At 40.5% G+C, this 19,068-nt stretch overlaps 1 protein-coding gene across 3 annotated transcripts in view; it reads left to right on the top strand.

Annotated features, from left to right (window-relative positions):
- Window positions 1-19,068, top strand: part of ptprb (protein tyrosine phosphatase receptor type b) — an 88,972-nt gene that overhangs the window by 22,682 nt on the left and 47,222 nt on the right. For all 3 annotated transcript variants that reach the window (XM_055650734.1, XM_055650733.1, XM_055650735.1), the window contains 9 exons: window positions 333-609; window positions 5,656-5,934; window positions 7,496-7,753; window positions 9,410-9,673; window positions 11,907-12,176; window positions 13,786-14,046; window positions 15,091-15,357; window positions 17,254-17,517; window positions 18,792-19,055. In XM_055650734.1, coding sequence (XP_055506709.1) covers window positions 333-609; window positions 5,656-5,934; window positions 7,496-7,753; window positions 9,410-9,673; window positions 11,907-12,176; window positions 13,786-14,046; window positions 15,091-15,357; window positions 17,254-17,517; window positions 18,792-19,055 — 2,404 coding nt within the window. The remainder of the gene's footprint in view (window positions 1-332; window positions 610-5,655; window positions 5,935-7,495; window positions 7,754-9,409; window positions 9,674-11,906; window positions 12,177-13,785; window positions 14,047-15,090; window positions 15,358-17,253; window positions 17,518-18,791; window positions 19,056-19,068) is intronic.

Here is a 19,068-nt window from a genome sequence, read left to right as displayed (position 1 = left end):
GAGCTCCATTAAAGCTGCCTGTCAAATGTAATTGACGCTGTTCATGTCACGGTGCAAGTGGACTCGAGCGAAATTCACCTTCGGCGCTCTCAGCAAAACGGCCCAACGTAAACACACTAACGCCAGCATCTGCTGTTCCTTCTTGAACACTAACGCCGTCCCCGTTTGAACTAATCGCCGTTCTTTGTAACCCGCTTATTTGTTCTCCGTCCAAAACGCCTTGTTTTAAAATAGAATTATTGGCCGGTTGAGGTGCATGTGTGTGTGTGTTTTTTTAAAGGCTGCGTTGTTCGCTGCATTGATTTTGCTGTTGCTGTTATTTTGTTTTCCAGTCTGTGACCGTGGCGGCGGAGAGATGCACAGTAAACGTGACTGAGATCAGACGGAGGGGAGATGCTATTAACGTTGAGTGGAGCAGCCCGGGAATTGTCTGCAATTATAGCGTGTCCTACAGACTTAACCAGTCGTGGGTTGTCGCCTGCAACCCGGCTCTCTACACGGGCGATTCCCACGAGTGCGAGCTGCATGATCTAATAGCAGGGACTTTACACCAACTCCTGATATACTCTCTGACCGATGGCTCGTCGGCAAATGTAACGGTGCAAACAGGTAAGGCGCTGGAATACGGTAGGCGTGGAAGTAGCAGGAGAAAGTTTACATCCTTTATTCATTATCCTCACTTATTTTTCTTTATTTTTCAACTGCCGATGTTATTGTAAGGGACGCAACGTGCTGAAGTAGCTCAGCGGCTCAGGCAGCGTCTCTGAAGAACATGGATAGGTGACGTTTCTTCAGACTGGTGTTATGTGCTGGACTGAATCTTACAAATAAGTCTGTTTAACGGATACATTTTCAACTTCAAAAAGCAGTCAGTTCCATTGGTACATCCATTCCTCAGAATTCCACATCCTAAAACGATTAAAGTGCCTGGATTGAATAGGAAGGGGGTAATAATCTGGTTCACCAGCGGAAAGAAGCTCAAATTACCCGAGAACGAATGGGGGGAGGTGAGTCCAACAATTTTTGAATGGGTAAATGCACCGGGAAATATGACCACTGGATGGCGCTGGCAGCCAGCCGTATGCTGAGCACTATCGCCATGTAAACACCAGTGTTTCTATCAACACACACCAATACGTCTGAAGAAGGGTCCCATCCCGAAATATTGTCTATCCATTCTCTTCACTGATGCTGTCGGCCACGCTGAGTTTCTCCAGCACTTCGTTTTTAATACCAGTAAATAACTGGCAACAATTGTTGTCCTAGTCAAGTTGAACGTACAGCCATCTGCACAAGTACGGTGATGTACAGGTGCAATTAATGTTTGTTTGTAACAGCATCACAGGCACATATAACACACAAAAACATAAAGTACACAAGAAGTCAAACGGAAAAGACGGCAAAAACAAGGCATTAGTGCAAAAACACAACACAAACAGATCCATGCTAGTGCAAGATACCCATAGTGTTTAGTTTAGTTTAGATATCCAGCACGGAAACAGGGTCTTCAGCCCATCCAGACCATATTGACCAGCGAACCCGTACACTTGCACTATCCTACACATTTTACCTAAACCAGTTGACCTACAAACATGCATATCTTTGGAACATGGGAGGAAACAGCAGCACACGGAGAAACCACATGAGGTCAAGGGAAGAACATCCAAACACTCTACAGCCAACACCAATAGTCAGGATCGAACCCCGGTCTCTGGTGCTGTAAGGCTGCATCTGCCTCTGTGCCACCGTGCAACCATGCCACTGTCAAGATTGGATTAGGGTTGTGCAGGTTGGTTCAAGAACCTGATAGTTGCAGGAGAGTAGCCATTCCTGAGTTGGTGGTGGGCATCTTCAAGTTTTGGTAGCTCCTGTTTGGGTGGTAGCAGCAAGCCGTGGGTTGAATGGTGGGGGGTCTTGACGATAAATGCTGCCTACTGGAGGCAACGCCTCATGTTGATGCTCTTGATGGTGGAGATAGCTGTGACCATGTTGGATCGGACTGCATTCCGCACCAGCCCATGATGCAACCAGGCGGGATGCTTTCTACCGTGCATCTGTAGACGTTTGCTGGAGTATTCAGTAACGTGTTGAATCTATTCAAATTTTTAAGAAAGCAGCAGAGAAATTAGTATTTCTGAAAAATGAAAAAAATTGAGATAAATAGATGGATTTCTTTTTAAGTATAATATTTATTTCATTCAGAGCCAATTTCTTTACTTTTTATTCAATATCTTGCAGAAATAACTTTAAAACACGTTTTCCAAGAATCTTAAAGTAAATGGAAAACTCTTAGTTATTTGATGCTTTTGAAACATGTCACCAAGATTGAATAACACAATTGTTGGAATTAAAGGATAACAGTCTTCCTATTTAAGATTGAGATGAGAAATGTCATCTCCCAAAGAATCACTGGAATTCTCTACCAAGAGGGTAATTGAAGTCAAATTGTTAAATATATTTTGAAGGCAAATTCCTTTAGTCGGAGGGCAGTGAATCAGTGGAATTAATTGCCACAGAAGGCTGTGGAGGTCAAGTCAATGGATATCTTAAAATTAGACAAATTCTTGATTAGTACTGGTGTCAGGGATTATGGGGAGAAGGCAGGAGAATTGGGAAATCAGCCAAGATTGAATGGCGGAATAGATTTGATGGGCCGAATGGTCTAATTCTGCTCCCGTATAACATATTTTAAGAAGAAGTTGGATATTTTTCTTGGGCTAGAAGAATCAAGAGATATGGGTAGAAATCTGACACAGGGTACTGAATTTGGATGTTTGGTCGTGATCATCATGATTCGTGGAGTAGGGTGGAGGCTCATATTGACAACTCCTGCACAAGCTTTCTATGTTTCTATATAAAGACCTCAGTACTGAAGATACACTGAACCAGGTAGGCTGTTGCTTCAAATGTGATCAGTACCAAGTGAATCAGTCAATAGCTCTTTCCTTCCACATGCCAAAGACATATGGGATTGTAGGTTAATTGGCCTCTGTTAATTACTCCTATTGTGTTGGGAATGGATGCAAAAGTGGGATAACATAGACCTAGTGTGAACGGGTGATCAATAGTTGGCTTGGACTTGGTGTGTCGAAGGACCTGTTCCCATGCTCTAGCTCTAACAAGAATTTTTCAAGAATAAGGTTGTCAGTAGATCCCTAGTTTTTTCTTTAATAAACATCCATTTAAATATGTCGGACTTTGTTGAATTTCAAAGACCAAACCTGTTTTTCAGAGGAACATTTTAAATCTCACCTCCCCTTTGGGACTGTACTTTGGCAGTCTTACTTAACAATGGACCTTTATTTAGGCCATACAAGTGCATACAGATGTTAATGGCAAAGCAGAATGGAACGGTACTGATATTACTGGAGAAAGGCCAATACCTAAATATGCAACAATGGCTTAAAGTTGAATCCAGCCAGGAGTGTCTGTGACCCGCCAGTTCCTAAACACATTGTTCCTTTGTTCTAACGGATGTTAAAAAGGTCCAAGTGTTTCATTTTTGTGGCCAAGAGATTAGATAAGTAATGTGCTTCCCAACTGAGCCTTCGAAGCACGCAAACCTAAATCTGTGGAACTCACCCACAATGACTGTGGTGCTGGGCTTAAGCAGTACTTAATAAAGAATTATTATATTCTGTTATTCAAGATACACAATAATATCATCGCTACACTTCAATGATATCACAAACACATCGAACATTTGGATTTACTGCTGGAAATAGAAATTAAACGGCTCCATTCTATTAATTTAAGTTTGCTATTAATTATTATGAAATAATTTTTCTGGTGATGTATATTTTTGACATTTTTCAATCTAATTTACTCCAGTGATTAAAAACCATCAGTCTGAAGAAGCGTCTCAAACTGAAACATCACCCATTCCTTCTCTCCAGAGATGCTGCCGGTCCCGCTGAGCTACTCCAGCATTTTGTGTCTATCTTCGATTTAAACCAGCATCTGCAGTTATTTCCTACACATTAAAAACTATGTTCCTAGTAATGTGATCAAGTTCATGCCCTTTATCAAAATTTTCAGATACAAAACGTTCTCTTCAATAGAAAACTGTATATCTGTAATCTTTATTAGGAAACAATATCTTTGGGCAATAACTGCATTCCTGATAAATTCATTCTTATTCCTAACATATAGATTAATCAAAGCTATATCGCGCAGAAAGCACGGGGGGGGTGACCACACAAAAGATCGGAGCAACATTTTACTTGAAGGATTTGAAACCTGAAAGAATTATTAATTTTAAATATAATCTACCGGATAATTAGAGAAAAAAGCAGGAAATGTGTGGGTTTTTCAGTGTTAAACTGTCTGTTTCCTTAATAATGCAACAGCAGAAGTATTTCCTTAATTTAAAAAAACACATCCTTCAAGAAATATGCACCCTTAGATGTTGCACTAATCTGAGTTGAAAACACAGTTATCCTCAATAAGCTATTCCGTGAAAACCCAAGTTGGTGTCCAAATTAAAATGATCATTGATTAAGCTATCCTTTGTTGTGAGCTGGTCAATTTACTGTTGTTATCATTTTATATTAATAAAGCAGCACTACATGCAGTAGTGTTTAAACAGAAGACACAAATACATCAATACAGAGAAATACAACATTACAGATAGAGTAGGTGTGTGATCTCGTGGTGTAATTTTATAGATCATGTTTTTCAATAAGGTTAAACAGGAGGTATTCAGGAAAATAATCGGGTAGTGAATGAGATAAGTGTATGTAAGTAAATAGTTCTTCTATGTTTTGTTTCATATTGTGGGGTTGCCTAAATAAAATATAAAGATACCGTGGATTCAAAAAGGACTGCAATCTTGCTACCCTTGAATGTGCTTTAGTTGGGCACGTCCTTTGCACAATGTCAGATTATACAGTGCTGCTCTACAAGTTTGCTTCAATGCTGTGATTTATAATTATTCACTATTTCTATGTCGTATTAACTGCTTTGATGGCCAATTAAATCCTTGCTCATACTCAGTGCAGGTTTAATATACAGAATAATTTTGCACTATATTTGTTCTGTATCTGCAAAGACACAGCATACCTTGGACTGACAACATGTTATTGTCCTGGATCTTCATTGTTAGCCCCCCACCCCACCCTCCACACACACACCCACACACACACATGCAAACACACACCACGCATACACACACCACACACACACATACACACACACACACACACATCCACACACACACCCACACACACCTCACACACACACACACACACACACACACACATACACACACACACACACACACACACCCACACACACACACACACACACACACACACACACACACACCACACACACACACATACCACACACACACACACACACACACACACCACACACACACACACACACACACACACACACACACACACACACACACACACACACACACACACACACACACACACACACACACATCACACACACACACATCACACACCACATACACACAGTGTAAATAAAAGTTGGAAATAAATTGATCAGAATGGAATAGTGAGGAGAAAAACAAATAGATATGGCACTGGACAATAAAAGAGAGAGTGTGATTTGCAGGATTTGAAACGTTTAATTTCTACATGTCTCATTTAACCCCATCTTGATTTTGTTGAAATATTTTAGATCCAAAACCGCCCCAAAACTTCCAAGTGATCAAAAGTAGAACAACTTCCACCAACCTCCAGGTTTCTTGGACTCCATCGCCCGGGAATGTGGATGTGTATGAGGTTAGGTTATTTGGGGAAGGCAGTGGAGACACACAGATCCTCCACATCCCAGGGAGCTCCCCCAAGAGCGAGGCCACTTTCCTGGGATTGACGCCGGGCACTCGGTACAGCTTCACCATAAAAGTGACCTCTGGAAACAGGAGTTGCGAAGGACCAAAAACCTTTGGATCGACAAGTAAGTGCCAATCCCACGAAAACAGAAGTGCTGTGGATTTACGTGTGAAATCAGATGCAGGAACATTCGATAACTGATACTTTGTGTATGTCTTAGAATTATAGAGTTATACAGTGCCCTTCAGCCCAACTTGCCCACACGCCGACCAACATCCCCATCTACTCTTTTCCCATCTGCTTCTGTTTGGCCCATATCCCTCTGAGAATATGTTATCCATGTTCCCTGTTAAAATATTTCTTTAAGATTGTGATAGTACCTGCTTCATCTACCTCCTCCTGCAGCTCGTTCCATATACCTACCACCCTATTAAATATATCCCTCCTCACTTTAAAACTATGTCCTCTGCTTCTTCTTACTCTGGGTAAAAGACTGTGCACCTATCTATTCCAAATAAGTATCAAATATTTTTATTTCTGAATAGAATCTTGACCCGAAACATCACCTATTCCTTTTCGCCAGAGATGCTGCCTGACTCACAGAGTTACTCCAGCATTTTGTCTCTATCTTTGGTGTTTACCAGCATGTGCAGTTCCTTCTTGCACACATTTTTTGTATCTGCTATCTAAATTTAAATAGCAGGTAATGAACGTGATAGAATATGTCCCATTGACATGTTGTAGAATAATTGGTTCATAAGCATCCAACCAATAGTTTGTAGAAACAAGGAATTGTTTGCTGGTTTGCCAAGTGTGTGCTGGTTTGCCAAGAAAAGATACAAAGTGCTGCAGTAACAGAGGATCCGGCATTGTCTTTGGAGAACATTGATAGGTAAGGTTTGGGGTGCTTCCCCAACCCAAAAGGTCACCTATCCATGTGATCCTGGGATGCTGTCTGACCTGCTGAGTTACTCCAGCACTTTGTGTCTTTCCAGCCCCGCAGTTTGATTGATAAAACTGAAGGAGCATTGGGTTTTGGTCTTTTTCAAACCAAAACGTTTTGTGGTGTTAAAATACCAATTGTTTCGTCCCTGGTCAGCTAAGGCCATGGTCGTTGGAGAAGCAGAATGCTCCAATCTTCGGTTTTTATGCCCAGCGAGTTAACACATACATGGACAACAGTCACGCATTTATCCTTCTCAATAAGAGAAACGGTTCCACTCTTTGTTTCTCTGCATCCATGTACGACTGTGTTTCGGTAAAATGGGATACAGACCCTTCACTGTTGCCGTCCCCTCTAGATATAGTCTTGGTGACTGGTGAATCGCTTGTCCCCCTGAACCTCACGATTTGTCTTTTAGAGTCACTGGATTTTGCAACAGCAATTTCAATACCCATATCCAACATCCCATAACCTTGGTTATTAATAACAACCATATTATTAGGATACAGAGGCAAAACGCTGCAGATGTTGGAAATCTGAGGGGGGGAAATATCGGAATACGCCTGAATTCTCACCGTTGAGATCTGAAACGTTCACTCTGTTTCCATCTCCAGAGATGCTGCCCGATCTATTGAATATTACTGGCATTTTTCAGTTGTGAGAGGATATTCGTGTCTAATATGCCATTGTTCACTCAGATGAAACAACGACCATTTGGTTTAACCGTCCTTGCTCTCTTCAGCTCCCTCCAGGGTGAAGGATGTGCAGATTTCCAGCAAGCCGGACAGTGTCTCGGTGGTGTGGGTCCCTGGCCCGGGCAAGGTGGACAGTTTCCTGCTGTCGCTGGGCTACAAAGAGACCACGGTTCAGAAGTACACTGTCTCCAATCTGACAAACAGCTACACGTTCACTGGATTAACAGCCGGGAGACTCTACAATCTCACCATGATCAGTGTGGCGGCAAGACTAGAAAATTCCACCTCCAGAGCCGTGCAGACAGGTAACGAGAGAAATATTCTTCTTTCGCCACCACGTGGTGAATGTCTAAAGGGCAGGGACAAAGTACTAGAGAGATGAGTGACGATCCAACTTTAAATGGAGTGAAATATATGTATGTGTAGCAAGGTACTGCAAAAGCTGGAGTAACTCAGCGGGACAGGCAGCATCTCTGCAGAAAAATAATAGGTGACGTTTCGGGTCGAGACCCTTCATCAAACTTTCGAGTACTCTAAATCAAAGATCATAGAGCGCTCTAAATGAATGTGGCCTATAATGCCACAGTGGTCTCATAGAGGTGAATTCGTTTTTTTGATTAAAAACTGTTTTCATTATATGTTTATGAACTGAATAGGCTTAAACAAAAGTGTTACTTTTTAAAAATAAACAAATGTGAATGTAAACAGTTCTGAAGAAGGGTCCAGACCAGAAACGCCGCCTATCCATGTTCTCCAGAGATGTTGCCTGACCCGCTGAGTTACTCCAGCACTTTGTGTCCATTTGTGTAAAGCAACACCTGCAGTTCCTAGTTTCTAAATATATTCAGTGCTGGATAATGGTCACTATACACTGATAAAGTCGTGTATTACTGTCCAAGGTAGTTAGGCAGAGTGAATTATATATATTTTAAAAATAGTCGGCAGCAATAAAAATTGCGTGGAGCCAAAACAATGCGGCATCTGACTCCGGTCACCTGGAATTAAATGCATAATTCTACTAAAGTTGGACCGCAGTTGTGTACAATTCGGAATCAGACGCTGGGCTGGATTTGATGGCCATCAGACAGAACACGAGTTATATCGCTGACTACACTTGGCGCTAAACTCATCAAAATTAATGCTAATATTAATTGCCAAAATAAAACAAAACAAAACAAATCCGAACCGCTGGATATCGAGTTTAAGACTTCCAAAGCAAGTGGGTCGAATTGCAGTTTCACAAGTTGTGAGATTGCATTGTATGTGGTCAGGGCGAGGGTGTGATCCCATGTGTCTGGTATCACTGAGGATGTTTCTGGCCTGTGTTGTTCTGCCCTCTACCTCGCCCGGCCCCATGTGGCCTCTTCAGATTCAAAATCAAGCAGAAATGGTTCTTTTCTGATTGCAAATTTGTTTAATTGGAACAAAAACTCCAAAAACTCCTCCTTAAGAATGAAAATGTCGTGTCCGGATTAAAATCAGCAGATTTCTTTAACAGGTGACGTTTCAGGGGTCGAGACCCTTCTTCAGAAACGTCACCCATTCCTTTTCTCCATAGATGCCACCTGACCCACTCAGTTGCTCCAGCATTTTGTGTCTTCCTTCAATTTAAACCAGCATCTGCAGTTCTTTCCTACACGGGCTACTTTAGTAATTCGGCTGTTAACGTTAATCTTTTGGGTTTGAACTTTTAATTTATGGGAAATAATAAAATGTCTGTAATATAAAATTTATGAAAGCAAATGCATTTATTATGCATCTTATAGAAGTGATTTTTCAAAAAGCTAAAGTAAATAGTAAATGCATAGAATTTATAGAATATGAAGTGGAAACACTATTATTTGCTTGAGAACCAATGTGATTTGCAGGTTATTTACTGCACACAGCATGCACCACTTTCCCATTATATATCCCCACTTGTTCTATGTTAAATGCTGCAATGATCCTTTTCTTGATTTCAGCCCCAGAAAAGGTCACCTCTGTGGCAGTGACCAATAATGGCAGCCTGACCAGTCTACTGGTCTCCTGGAGGAGAGCTGTGGGAGATGTGGACTTGTATGATGTATCCCTGCTTTACTTCGGATCAATGATAGAAACCAAGACACTACAGCCAAGTACACAGGAAGCTTCCTTTCAAGGATTGACACCAGGCCAGATGTATGACATTACTATTGTCACCAAGAGAGGAGACCAGAAGGCAGTGGCTGCAGGTAGCGGCAGAACTGGTAAGATCCTCCGTGACATAATAACTGAGAGATGGGGAGCATTCGCTATGTTACTATAATTGTTTTCTATGTTACTAAAGATAATGCATTTCTATGCTGCTGCTTCTTAATTATTGCTGGACTGTGGATATGGTTGGAAATGCTAATATTAATTACACATCTCGAGTTGTCCTGTAGAAGATATGGAGGGAAGCCTTATTGAATCACAGCTGTTCAAAATAAAGGATGGTGGGGATAATTCTGAAAGGATTCTAACCCAGTGACAGCCAGTAATGGTTGTCATATCTCCAGCTCTGGATGTTTTTTCAATTGTTATTGTTCCCTTACACTTGCTGTTCTAATCATTCTAGTTGTTGAGTGTTGTGTCAAAGACTCCAGGGCAAATGGCTGCATAGACTACACACTGCACGGGTGGCAGCTGTAAACATGAACTTGGGGGACACTAGAGGACAGGTGTTCTCGGGCTGTTGCGGAAGTTTTCCAAAGACACAAGAGACTGAGATGCTGTATTCTTGAGCAAAACACAAAATACTGGCAGAAACTCAGAAAGTCAGGCAGCATCTGTAGAGCAAAATAGACAGACAACATTTTGGATGCAGACGTTTCTTATGAATGTGGGTACTGATCAAGTGGGGCTACCTAGTCCTGGACAGTGTTGAATTTCTGAATATTGTTGCAGCTGCATAGATTATAGAATATTGGACAGTACACAGAAGAACAGGCCCTTCAGCCCACAATGTCTGTGCTGAAGTTGATGCCAAGACCAACTCTTTTCTGCCTGCACATGTCCCTGCAATATGGTGACCAGAACTGCACGGATGACTCCAAATACTACAATGGAGAGCATTCCAACTCACTGCTGGTTTCGTGGCTTGTAGATTGTAGGGTTAAAGAATCTAGAGAGGAGCCAGATATTGGTGAATATTCAGTCTCTGACCTGTTCTCACAGACAAACCATCCAATGGTCAATGTGCAATGTTGGATTTTATGACTATGACTCGAGTACCACATGTGCAACACTTGGGCAAGTCTAGAAATTAGGAACTGCAGATGGTGGTTTACCAGTCTGTCAATCCCATCTGTCATTCCCCAAGCTGTTGCGTCATCCAGGTTTTCTTTGCAAATCTAACACCTCAGACGTTATTCCTTCTGCAGTAACATATTAAGGTTGCTGATGTTGATGATCTGCAAAGTTGTACACCATGGGGTGGTGGGACTGTAATTAAACTGACTGCAAAAGACTCCTCACATGTCATGGATTTTGATTTTCCTGTACATTTAATATTAGACGACTGTAAAAAAAGATGCACACCAACTGAATATGGCAAAGATAGATTAATATTTTGATTGAAGGTGTCTGAAGAAGGGTCTCGACCTGAAACGTTGCCTATTTCCTTCGCCCGCTGAGTTTCTCCAGCATTTTTGTCCACCTTTAATATTTTGATTGAAACTTCTCAAACTGTCATGATAATCAAAGGATTTGTATCTTAAATGTTGACGTGTTGTTGTATGTTATTCATTCAGCTTTATTCATATATTAAATATATATTGGTCAGTTTATTGTCACATGGACCAATTAAGGTACAGTGAAATTCGATTTACCATACAGCCATACTAAAAAAAAGCAACAAGACACATACCTACATAAAAGTTAACATAAACATCCACCACTGTGGATTCCACACATTCCCCACTGTGATAGAAGGCAATAAAGTCCAATCTTCCTCTCTATTAAGTTATACAAAGAAGATTGGACAGATCTCTTCATGAGCAACATCAACAAAACGCAGTCATTGAAAAGCAAAAAATGGTGCTCTACTTGGGAATCAGAAATTAAAAAAACTAAAAATGTTGTAAATAGGCAATGGATTAGAATTAGACGGTATCTATGGTGGAGAAATGGAGTCATCTCGCACAATCTGATGAAGCCATGAACCTGAGGTATTTAATCTGTTTCTCTCGCCATAGATACTGCAGAACCTGCTGAACATTTCCAGCAGTTTCTGATAATATTATATCAAAATATCATTTCATTTAAGAGTTCCCTCTGCCTAATTTGGCCATCATTTTTTCAGTGACTACAAAAAATGCCTTGAGGAATATGTCAGTCACCATATAAAATTGACTTCTGCAATATTATTATTTTTGTTGAAATAGTAAAGAAGTTGTATTTGCATAATCAGTCATTAATAAATGAAGTCAAACTTTGACCAGGGGTTGTTGTTTATTACAGTTCCCAGTCCCGTCTCAAACTTGGTGATGACAAGCAATGGCTCTACAAACTCCTTGAGAGTGAGCTGGCTGCCCCCTGCTGGACATTGGGAAAGTTACCATATTCAGCTCCTCAACCAATCTTCTGTTGTGCTGAATATCTCAGTGGAGAAATACGTCAGAGAATATGAGATCAAGGATATAGGACTCATCCCTGGACGACTGTATGAAGCCGTGGTCATTGTGAAAAGTGGACTGCAGCAAAATAAGGCATTTTGCAGTGCGAGAACTGGTAAGAAATCTATGATAAAGAAATAGTTCAGAAAGATTCATCCTAACTTTATATTTTACATAGAACATAAAACCACACGCACACAATGTTTATGCCACACATGACACCAAGTTAAACTGATCTTAATCTGCCTGTGCTTGATCCCTGTCCCTCTATTCCTCATAAACACCACTATTGTATGTGCCTCCACCACCATCCCAGGCAATATGTGCCAGGCCCCCACCACTGTGTATGAGAATGGGATTGAGAGGAAACAATAGATCAGCCATTGAATGGTGGAGTAGACTCGATGGGCCAGATGGTCTCATTCTGTTCCCATGACTTATGATCTGATGAAACACTCAAATAGGTCAGGCGACAACATTGGAACAACAAACAGAATTATTGATTGTTTATATATCATATTTGCAGTATTTACTGTTTTATATCATATTTGCAGCAACTGCAGTTTTTGTTTTAACTTTCAATTTATTTGGGGTAATTGAAATAACTAATTGTGTGTTTTAATAAGAAAGCTTTCTGAATGCATAGCTTATTGATTTATGTTTAGTACTCAATAACGTAAAAGCATCATACTTGCCCGATAAAAGCTGGCAAAATTATGCTATAACTTGTCAGCACGCCAACATATAAAATGAATCTTGAATTTGTCTCTGCTTTATGCGATTTTTGCTGCTCTTAAAGTACGCCAAACAACGGCAAAGACGCAGGTTCAATTCTGACTATGGGCCTGTCTGCGCAGAGTTTGTGCGATACACCTGTGACCACATGGGTTTTCTCCAGGTGCTCCGGTTTCTTCCCACATTCCAGAGATGTGCAGGTTTGTAGGTTAATTGGCTTCTGTAAATTGCCCCTAGTGTGTGGGACATAGAACTAGTGTACGGCTGATCAATGGTCGGCATGGACTTGGTGGGCCGGAGGGCCTGTTTTCATACACTATCTCTAAACTAAACTAAAACTTTTACCACCATAAGCAGATCATCATCTTAGTGTTAAAGGGAATAATTTAAACTATTCCATATCTACTGGAGCTATTGTAATAGTCTTCCTTGAATTGTCATGCATGTATTTGATATGAATGTTATTTTACATATGCCTTATTTTCATCGCTTTGATAGCAGTTTGAATTAGCAATTGAAGATTAAAAGTTTAGAAAAATCTTTATCAATGCTGATCAGAGCACAGGGCATCACCATTCATTCTTCAGTGAGAGTCTTCATTCCACCCATGCTTTGAAGACCTCTGCAATAGATTATAACTGACTACTCTTCCTGATTTGGAACTACACATGGTTGTGTGGGAATAGAAAAATCACACAAAATAGTTTCTCCCCTAAACTGCCCCATTATAAAGGAAACTGATCAGCTAGAACTGACAAGGTACTTGAACTGCTGCACACAGAGTGAACAGCAAAGTTTAGGATCTAACATTTCATTCTATCAATTAGAGCTGAAATTGGCAAAGGAATTATAAATTATGTTATTCAACAAAAGGGATTTCTTTTTTGCTTCTGTATGGTATAACTCTTAGCTGTTTTAAAAAGCATGGTCTATTTTGATTTTCAATCGAGCTATAAAAATGAACCTTTCTTCTCACTTTAATTGAACAGCACCTCAGGCAGTCGATCATCTACGAATTAAGCACGTGGATGAATCCACACTCGCTGTAACGTGGACAACACCTGTGACTGAGCTGGAGAGGCACCTTGTATCATTAAAGGACACAAAAAGAGCAGCAATGAATAAAAGTTTAGCCAAAGAGGCCAAGGAGTGCAGCTTTACCAGTCTGGTGCCTGGACGGAAGTACACCATTACTGTAACCACCATCAGTGGTGATTTAAGCAAATCCACTTCAGTGGAGGCAAGGACAGGTAAAGTAGAATTGGTTCTGTACTATCGTCCCTCTGCATTGATGCAAATTGTGTTCATTTGGAAAATATAACCGTGCTACAAGATGTTTCTCACCTACGTCTCACATTTTACTATATGTCAGAAATGAGCAGTGTAATACTTCCTGGCCAATATTAAGCTCTACTGTACTATAACAGATTATCAACTCATTATCACTTTGCTGTTTTAGGAACCATCTGTGGACAGGTTGGTTATCACGCTCACCAAAAATGGTATCACACAGGTTTAGTTGAGTTTAGTTTAGTGATACAGTGTAGAAACAGGCCCTTCGGCCCACTGAGGCCACGCAGACCAGCGATCATCCATCCGTACACACTAGGGACAAATTATAGAAGCCAATTAACCTACAAGCCTACACGTCTTTGGTTGTCAGAGGAAATTGGAGTACCCACAGAAAACCCACACGGTCACAGGGAGAACATACAAACTCCATACAGACAGCACCCATAGTCAGGATCAAACTGGGATCTCCGACGCTGTAAGGCAGCAACTCTATCACTGCGCCTCTGTGCCCTGCTCCTCTTAAATATTATTTATAATTTATATTAGTTTTATGATTACATTTAAGATCTATCACAAATTTATAAAATTAAGCAGCACCAGTGCTCCTCGTGGTTTATTTTGTAAGGCAACTTTGTTTTTCTTTGGAGCAAACATTGAGCAAAGCACAATATTTAAGTGCTGGAGGAACTCAGCAGGCCTGGCAGCATCTAGGGAGGAAATGGATAGGCAACATTTCAGATGTAGACCCTTGTTCAGATCAATTGCAGTTCATAGAAACATAGAAAATAGGTGCAGGAGTAGGCCATTTGGCCCTTCGAGCCATGCAATATGATCATGGCTGATCATCCAAAATCAGTACCCCATTCCAGCTTTTCCCCCCTATCCTTTGATTCCCTTAGCCCCAAGAGCTAAATCTAACACACTTTTGAAAATGGGGGAGAAAGCTAGAATAGGTAGGAGGGGTGGACAAAACAAATCTTATTGTATTTTCTTTGCTTCAGTTCCTGCTCAGGTGTCTAACCTCCATGTGACCAACCAGGCCATGACCACCAGCCTACACACCAGCTGGACCAGGGCCACTGGGGACATCGACAGTTACCAGATCCACCTCATTCACGAAAACATTGTCATCAAGAACGAAAGTGTTTCGAGTGAAACTAATCAGTACGTGTTCCATTCTCTGAAACCTGGAGGGTTGTACTCTGTAGTTGTCACCACTATTAGTGGTGGGATCCCTTCAAGGCAATCATTAGCTGAAGAAAGAACAGGTAAGAACAGTGTTGGACAATGGAAGAACATAAAACCTTTCCCTGCTTTAGCTTCATTGTTAAATTGACTGCACAATGTGGAACTGAGATACATGGATGGGGAACTTTACAGCTTTTATAAAACCATTCAAATATACAAGGTAGAATAAGGACGTTCACCTTGTCAATCATGTGCCAGCTATGTACTACAGCTATCCATTTAATTTAATTCTCTGTAATGTACATATAATTTATCTTCTAGTCTGCAGCCCAATTCTTATTAAACTGTCAAATCACCCACAGCATCTCCAATTGGTCATCTGGTAAGATGGAAAGACAAACAAAGAATTGTTATCGATATGCATGAACTGTAGAATGCAAGTTGCTATGTAACCACAGAGCCATTCAATCCAGTGGTGAACTTTAGCCCCTAATTCATTGGATCATCTATAGATTATACAATTGCAAGCTAAATAGTTTTGTGGTTTCAGAAAATACCTTACCGTTAATTAATACACTCAAATGATGACAGGTTAGCTTGCCCTTAAGGGTACTAAATTATTTTTTGCCCCACAACGTACAAATTCTGAATCCCCCAGATACAAATGATGAGAACAATAATGCAGGAGTACCTGCACCTTGTGTTTTACGCGTGATTATTTGTGCATTTTTGGAACAAAGTGCTTGTTTTAATGCCAATTAATGCCAAAGCCTAATTTATGCGCTGGTATTTTTGAAATAATCTGCTTAAAGTTACGCCTGGCAGTGCAGTTGCGTATATGTTTAATTTACACGTTTTTGAAATTCCATCAACCGACGGTATTAGAAGAGACTGGGAACAAGAACTAGCTATAAAAATTTCAAAAGAGAGGTGGGATAAACATTTACTATATGTGCATAAATGCTCGATTAACGTAAGACACATTCTAATTCAATTTAAAATCTTACATAGATTATATTATTCAAAAACCAAAATAAATATACTTTTTCCTAACGTCTCACCTATTTGTGATAAATGCCGATCTCAAGAAGCTACTTTAGCGCACTCATTTGTTTTTTGTATAAAAATTCAAAAAGTCTGGACTGAAATTTTTGAAATCTTCACAAAATTATTTAAAATAAAACTGATACCAAAAGCAGAATGGATTATCTCTGGAACAATGGAAGGTAGCCCTGAACTAAATCTGTTTCAAAGGAATTTATTTCATTATGGGTTAATAACGGGGAAAAAAGCTTGTACTTAAATTCTGGAAAAACGCTCCTATTCCAACAATAAATATGTGGATCTCAAATATGTTTGAAACATTACACCTGGAAGATATGAGACTCCTCCTTGCAGGCAAATCAGACCACTTCCAAACGACGTGGTCTGCATTTATCGACTTACTACAAGTATAAGGTGCAACAATACTTTAAAAAATAAATGGTGTCAGGCTCTGGTAAGGGGGGATGAAAAATATGAAGTTGGTATATCCCTTTTTGCTCGATTTTTTATAATAGAGCTTGTGTTTCTTTTTCTTTCTTTCTTTTCTATGGCCTATTTCTTAATTTTCTTCTCTAATTCTTTGTTTAATGGGTTTTTCTTTTTGATCACTCTTTCACACTAACACGACTATCTCTCTTTCTTTACTTTCTTTATTTCTATCTTTCCTTAAAGCTTAAAAAATGAAAAATGATTACAATAAATGTAATAATATATATGTGGCTTGTACTACTGTAACTCACTGTACTTCTAATAAATAAAAATATGAAAAAATAAATAAAAAATTACACGTTTTTGAGATAGGTGCTGCTTTGGAAGAACGCACCCCCTGCACAAAATGCAAGGTAGCTGCACATTAATGTGAGGGTGATGTAAGAGATAACAAGTTAACTGTAATATTATTTGCATTATTTTTCTCTTCCCATTGTATTTAGTTCCGTCAAGCGTGCCCAGTGTGATGGCAAATAACCATGGCCGCAATGATTACCTTGTAGTTTCCTGGCTGCCAGCAAAAGGCGATGTGGATAGTTACCTCGTGACCCTGTCCCACAGTGAGAAAGTTGTCCAGTCTCACGTTGTATCCAAAACCATCCTTGAGGTTCCCTTCAGGTCACTTACCCCGGGAAGACTGTACAATGTAACCGTAACCACCCGAAGCGGAAAGTATGAAAATCACACGGCCACTCACGAGAGGACAAGTACGTAGTTATTTTCAGTGCTTCAAATAATGTTGGTCTGTGTGTTGTGTGTGTATATCATTCACTTTTTCATTGAGAAGTAATTCTTGAAATGTTAACCTTCAAATGTTCCCTTGTGGCGGCAATGTAGGCACTCGCGTGCTGTTGTTGTGTCAAAGGGAACGAAGATTTTAAAGATTTTCAATGGTGATATCCTTGACTGGTCTGGATCTTAGTAAAGCTGCACGCTGTTTTACATTGGTAATCCTTTGTTGTCCTAGTGCGCTTACAGATTGTAGCTCCATTGACAATCCACGTGGTGCTACAAATGATCAGCAAACCCCTCTCCCTCTCCATCACCCCCAGGATATATGTCCACACATTTAATTTCTCTGTCACACCCTTAGTCAGATTTATAGCGCTGTACGGCATAGAAAGAGGCCTTTCACCCACCACGTCTATGCTGACCATTATACCTCTCCATACCAATGCCACTTTCCCTACGCTTATTCCATATCCCAAGGTGCCGTGCGGCAGAGGCCTACCCGAGGTGCCACGGCCATAGTGTCTGCTTGGAAGTCCCGAAGGCTTGGCGGACTGCAGAACTCAGTCTTTGGACTTGTGGAAATGGTACAAGAACACACCCCAGGGCATGGTCACTCACTGTGTATGTCCTGCACTAGTTTAACTTTCCAAAATTTATTCTTTCACACTTGTCTGAGCTAAATTCCCTTCCATCCTCTTGCTCACGTTCCCAGTTGATCTACGTCCTGCTGTAACCTTCAACAACCTTCTTCACTGTCCACTATACCACCAATGTTGGTGTCATCCAACAGTCTGCACACTTGCCTCACTTCGTTAAAAGCACCATCGTGACTTAACGGTAGAGTTGCTGCCTCACAGCGCCAGATACCCGGGTTCGATCCTGACCTAAGGTGCTGTCTGCTTGAGGTTTACACATTCCTCCTGTGACCACGTGGGTTTTCTCCAGGTGCTTTGGTTTCCTCCCACATCCCAAAGACAGGTTTTTGTAGGTTAAATGGCTTTTTTTAATGGCTCCTAGTATATAGGATGTGAAAGCAGGATAATATAGAACTAGTGTAAAACTGGCATCGTGCAACGGTATAGTATGTTTGTCTAGACAGTTTGTATGTTATTCAGGACTATATGGCAGTGACTGTACAGTCATGCAATACATGATTGCTATTTTTATCAATAAACTGAATTTACAAGCTCAGTGGCTGCTCATTATAATTTTGATAACATGACCTTATGGCCTCGTTTGGTTTATACAGAACCTTCTGCTGTTCAAAGAATCACAGTCAGCAACTCGGGAAGGAGTGACTACCTGAAGGTCTCATGGCTGGATGCAACAGGAGATTTTGACTGTTATATAGTAACTATCAAGAACAGTTACAACTATAGCAAAACTTTAGAGGTTCCCAAGTCTGAAAACGAATGCATCTTCCTCAAATTAATCCCCGGGCGACTTTACAGCATCACCGTTAGTACCAAGAGTGGGAAATATGAAACGCACGATTTTGCCACAGGAAGAACATGTAAGCATTAAAT

Source organism: Leucoraja erinacea, chromosome 19, assembly GCF_028641065.1.
Source record: "Leucoraja erinacea ecotype New England chromosome 19, Leri_hhj_1, whole genome shotgun sequence".
NCBI classification, from domain to species: domain Eukaryota; kingdom Metazoa; phylum Chordata; class Chondrichthyes; order Rajiformes; family Rajidae; genus Leucoraja; species Leucoraja erinaceus.
The sequence above is the reverse complement of the archived record's forward strand: the minus strand, read 5'-3'. Positions and strand labels throughout refer to the sequence as shown.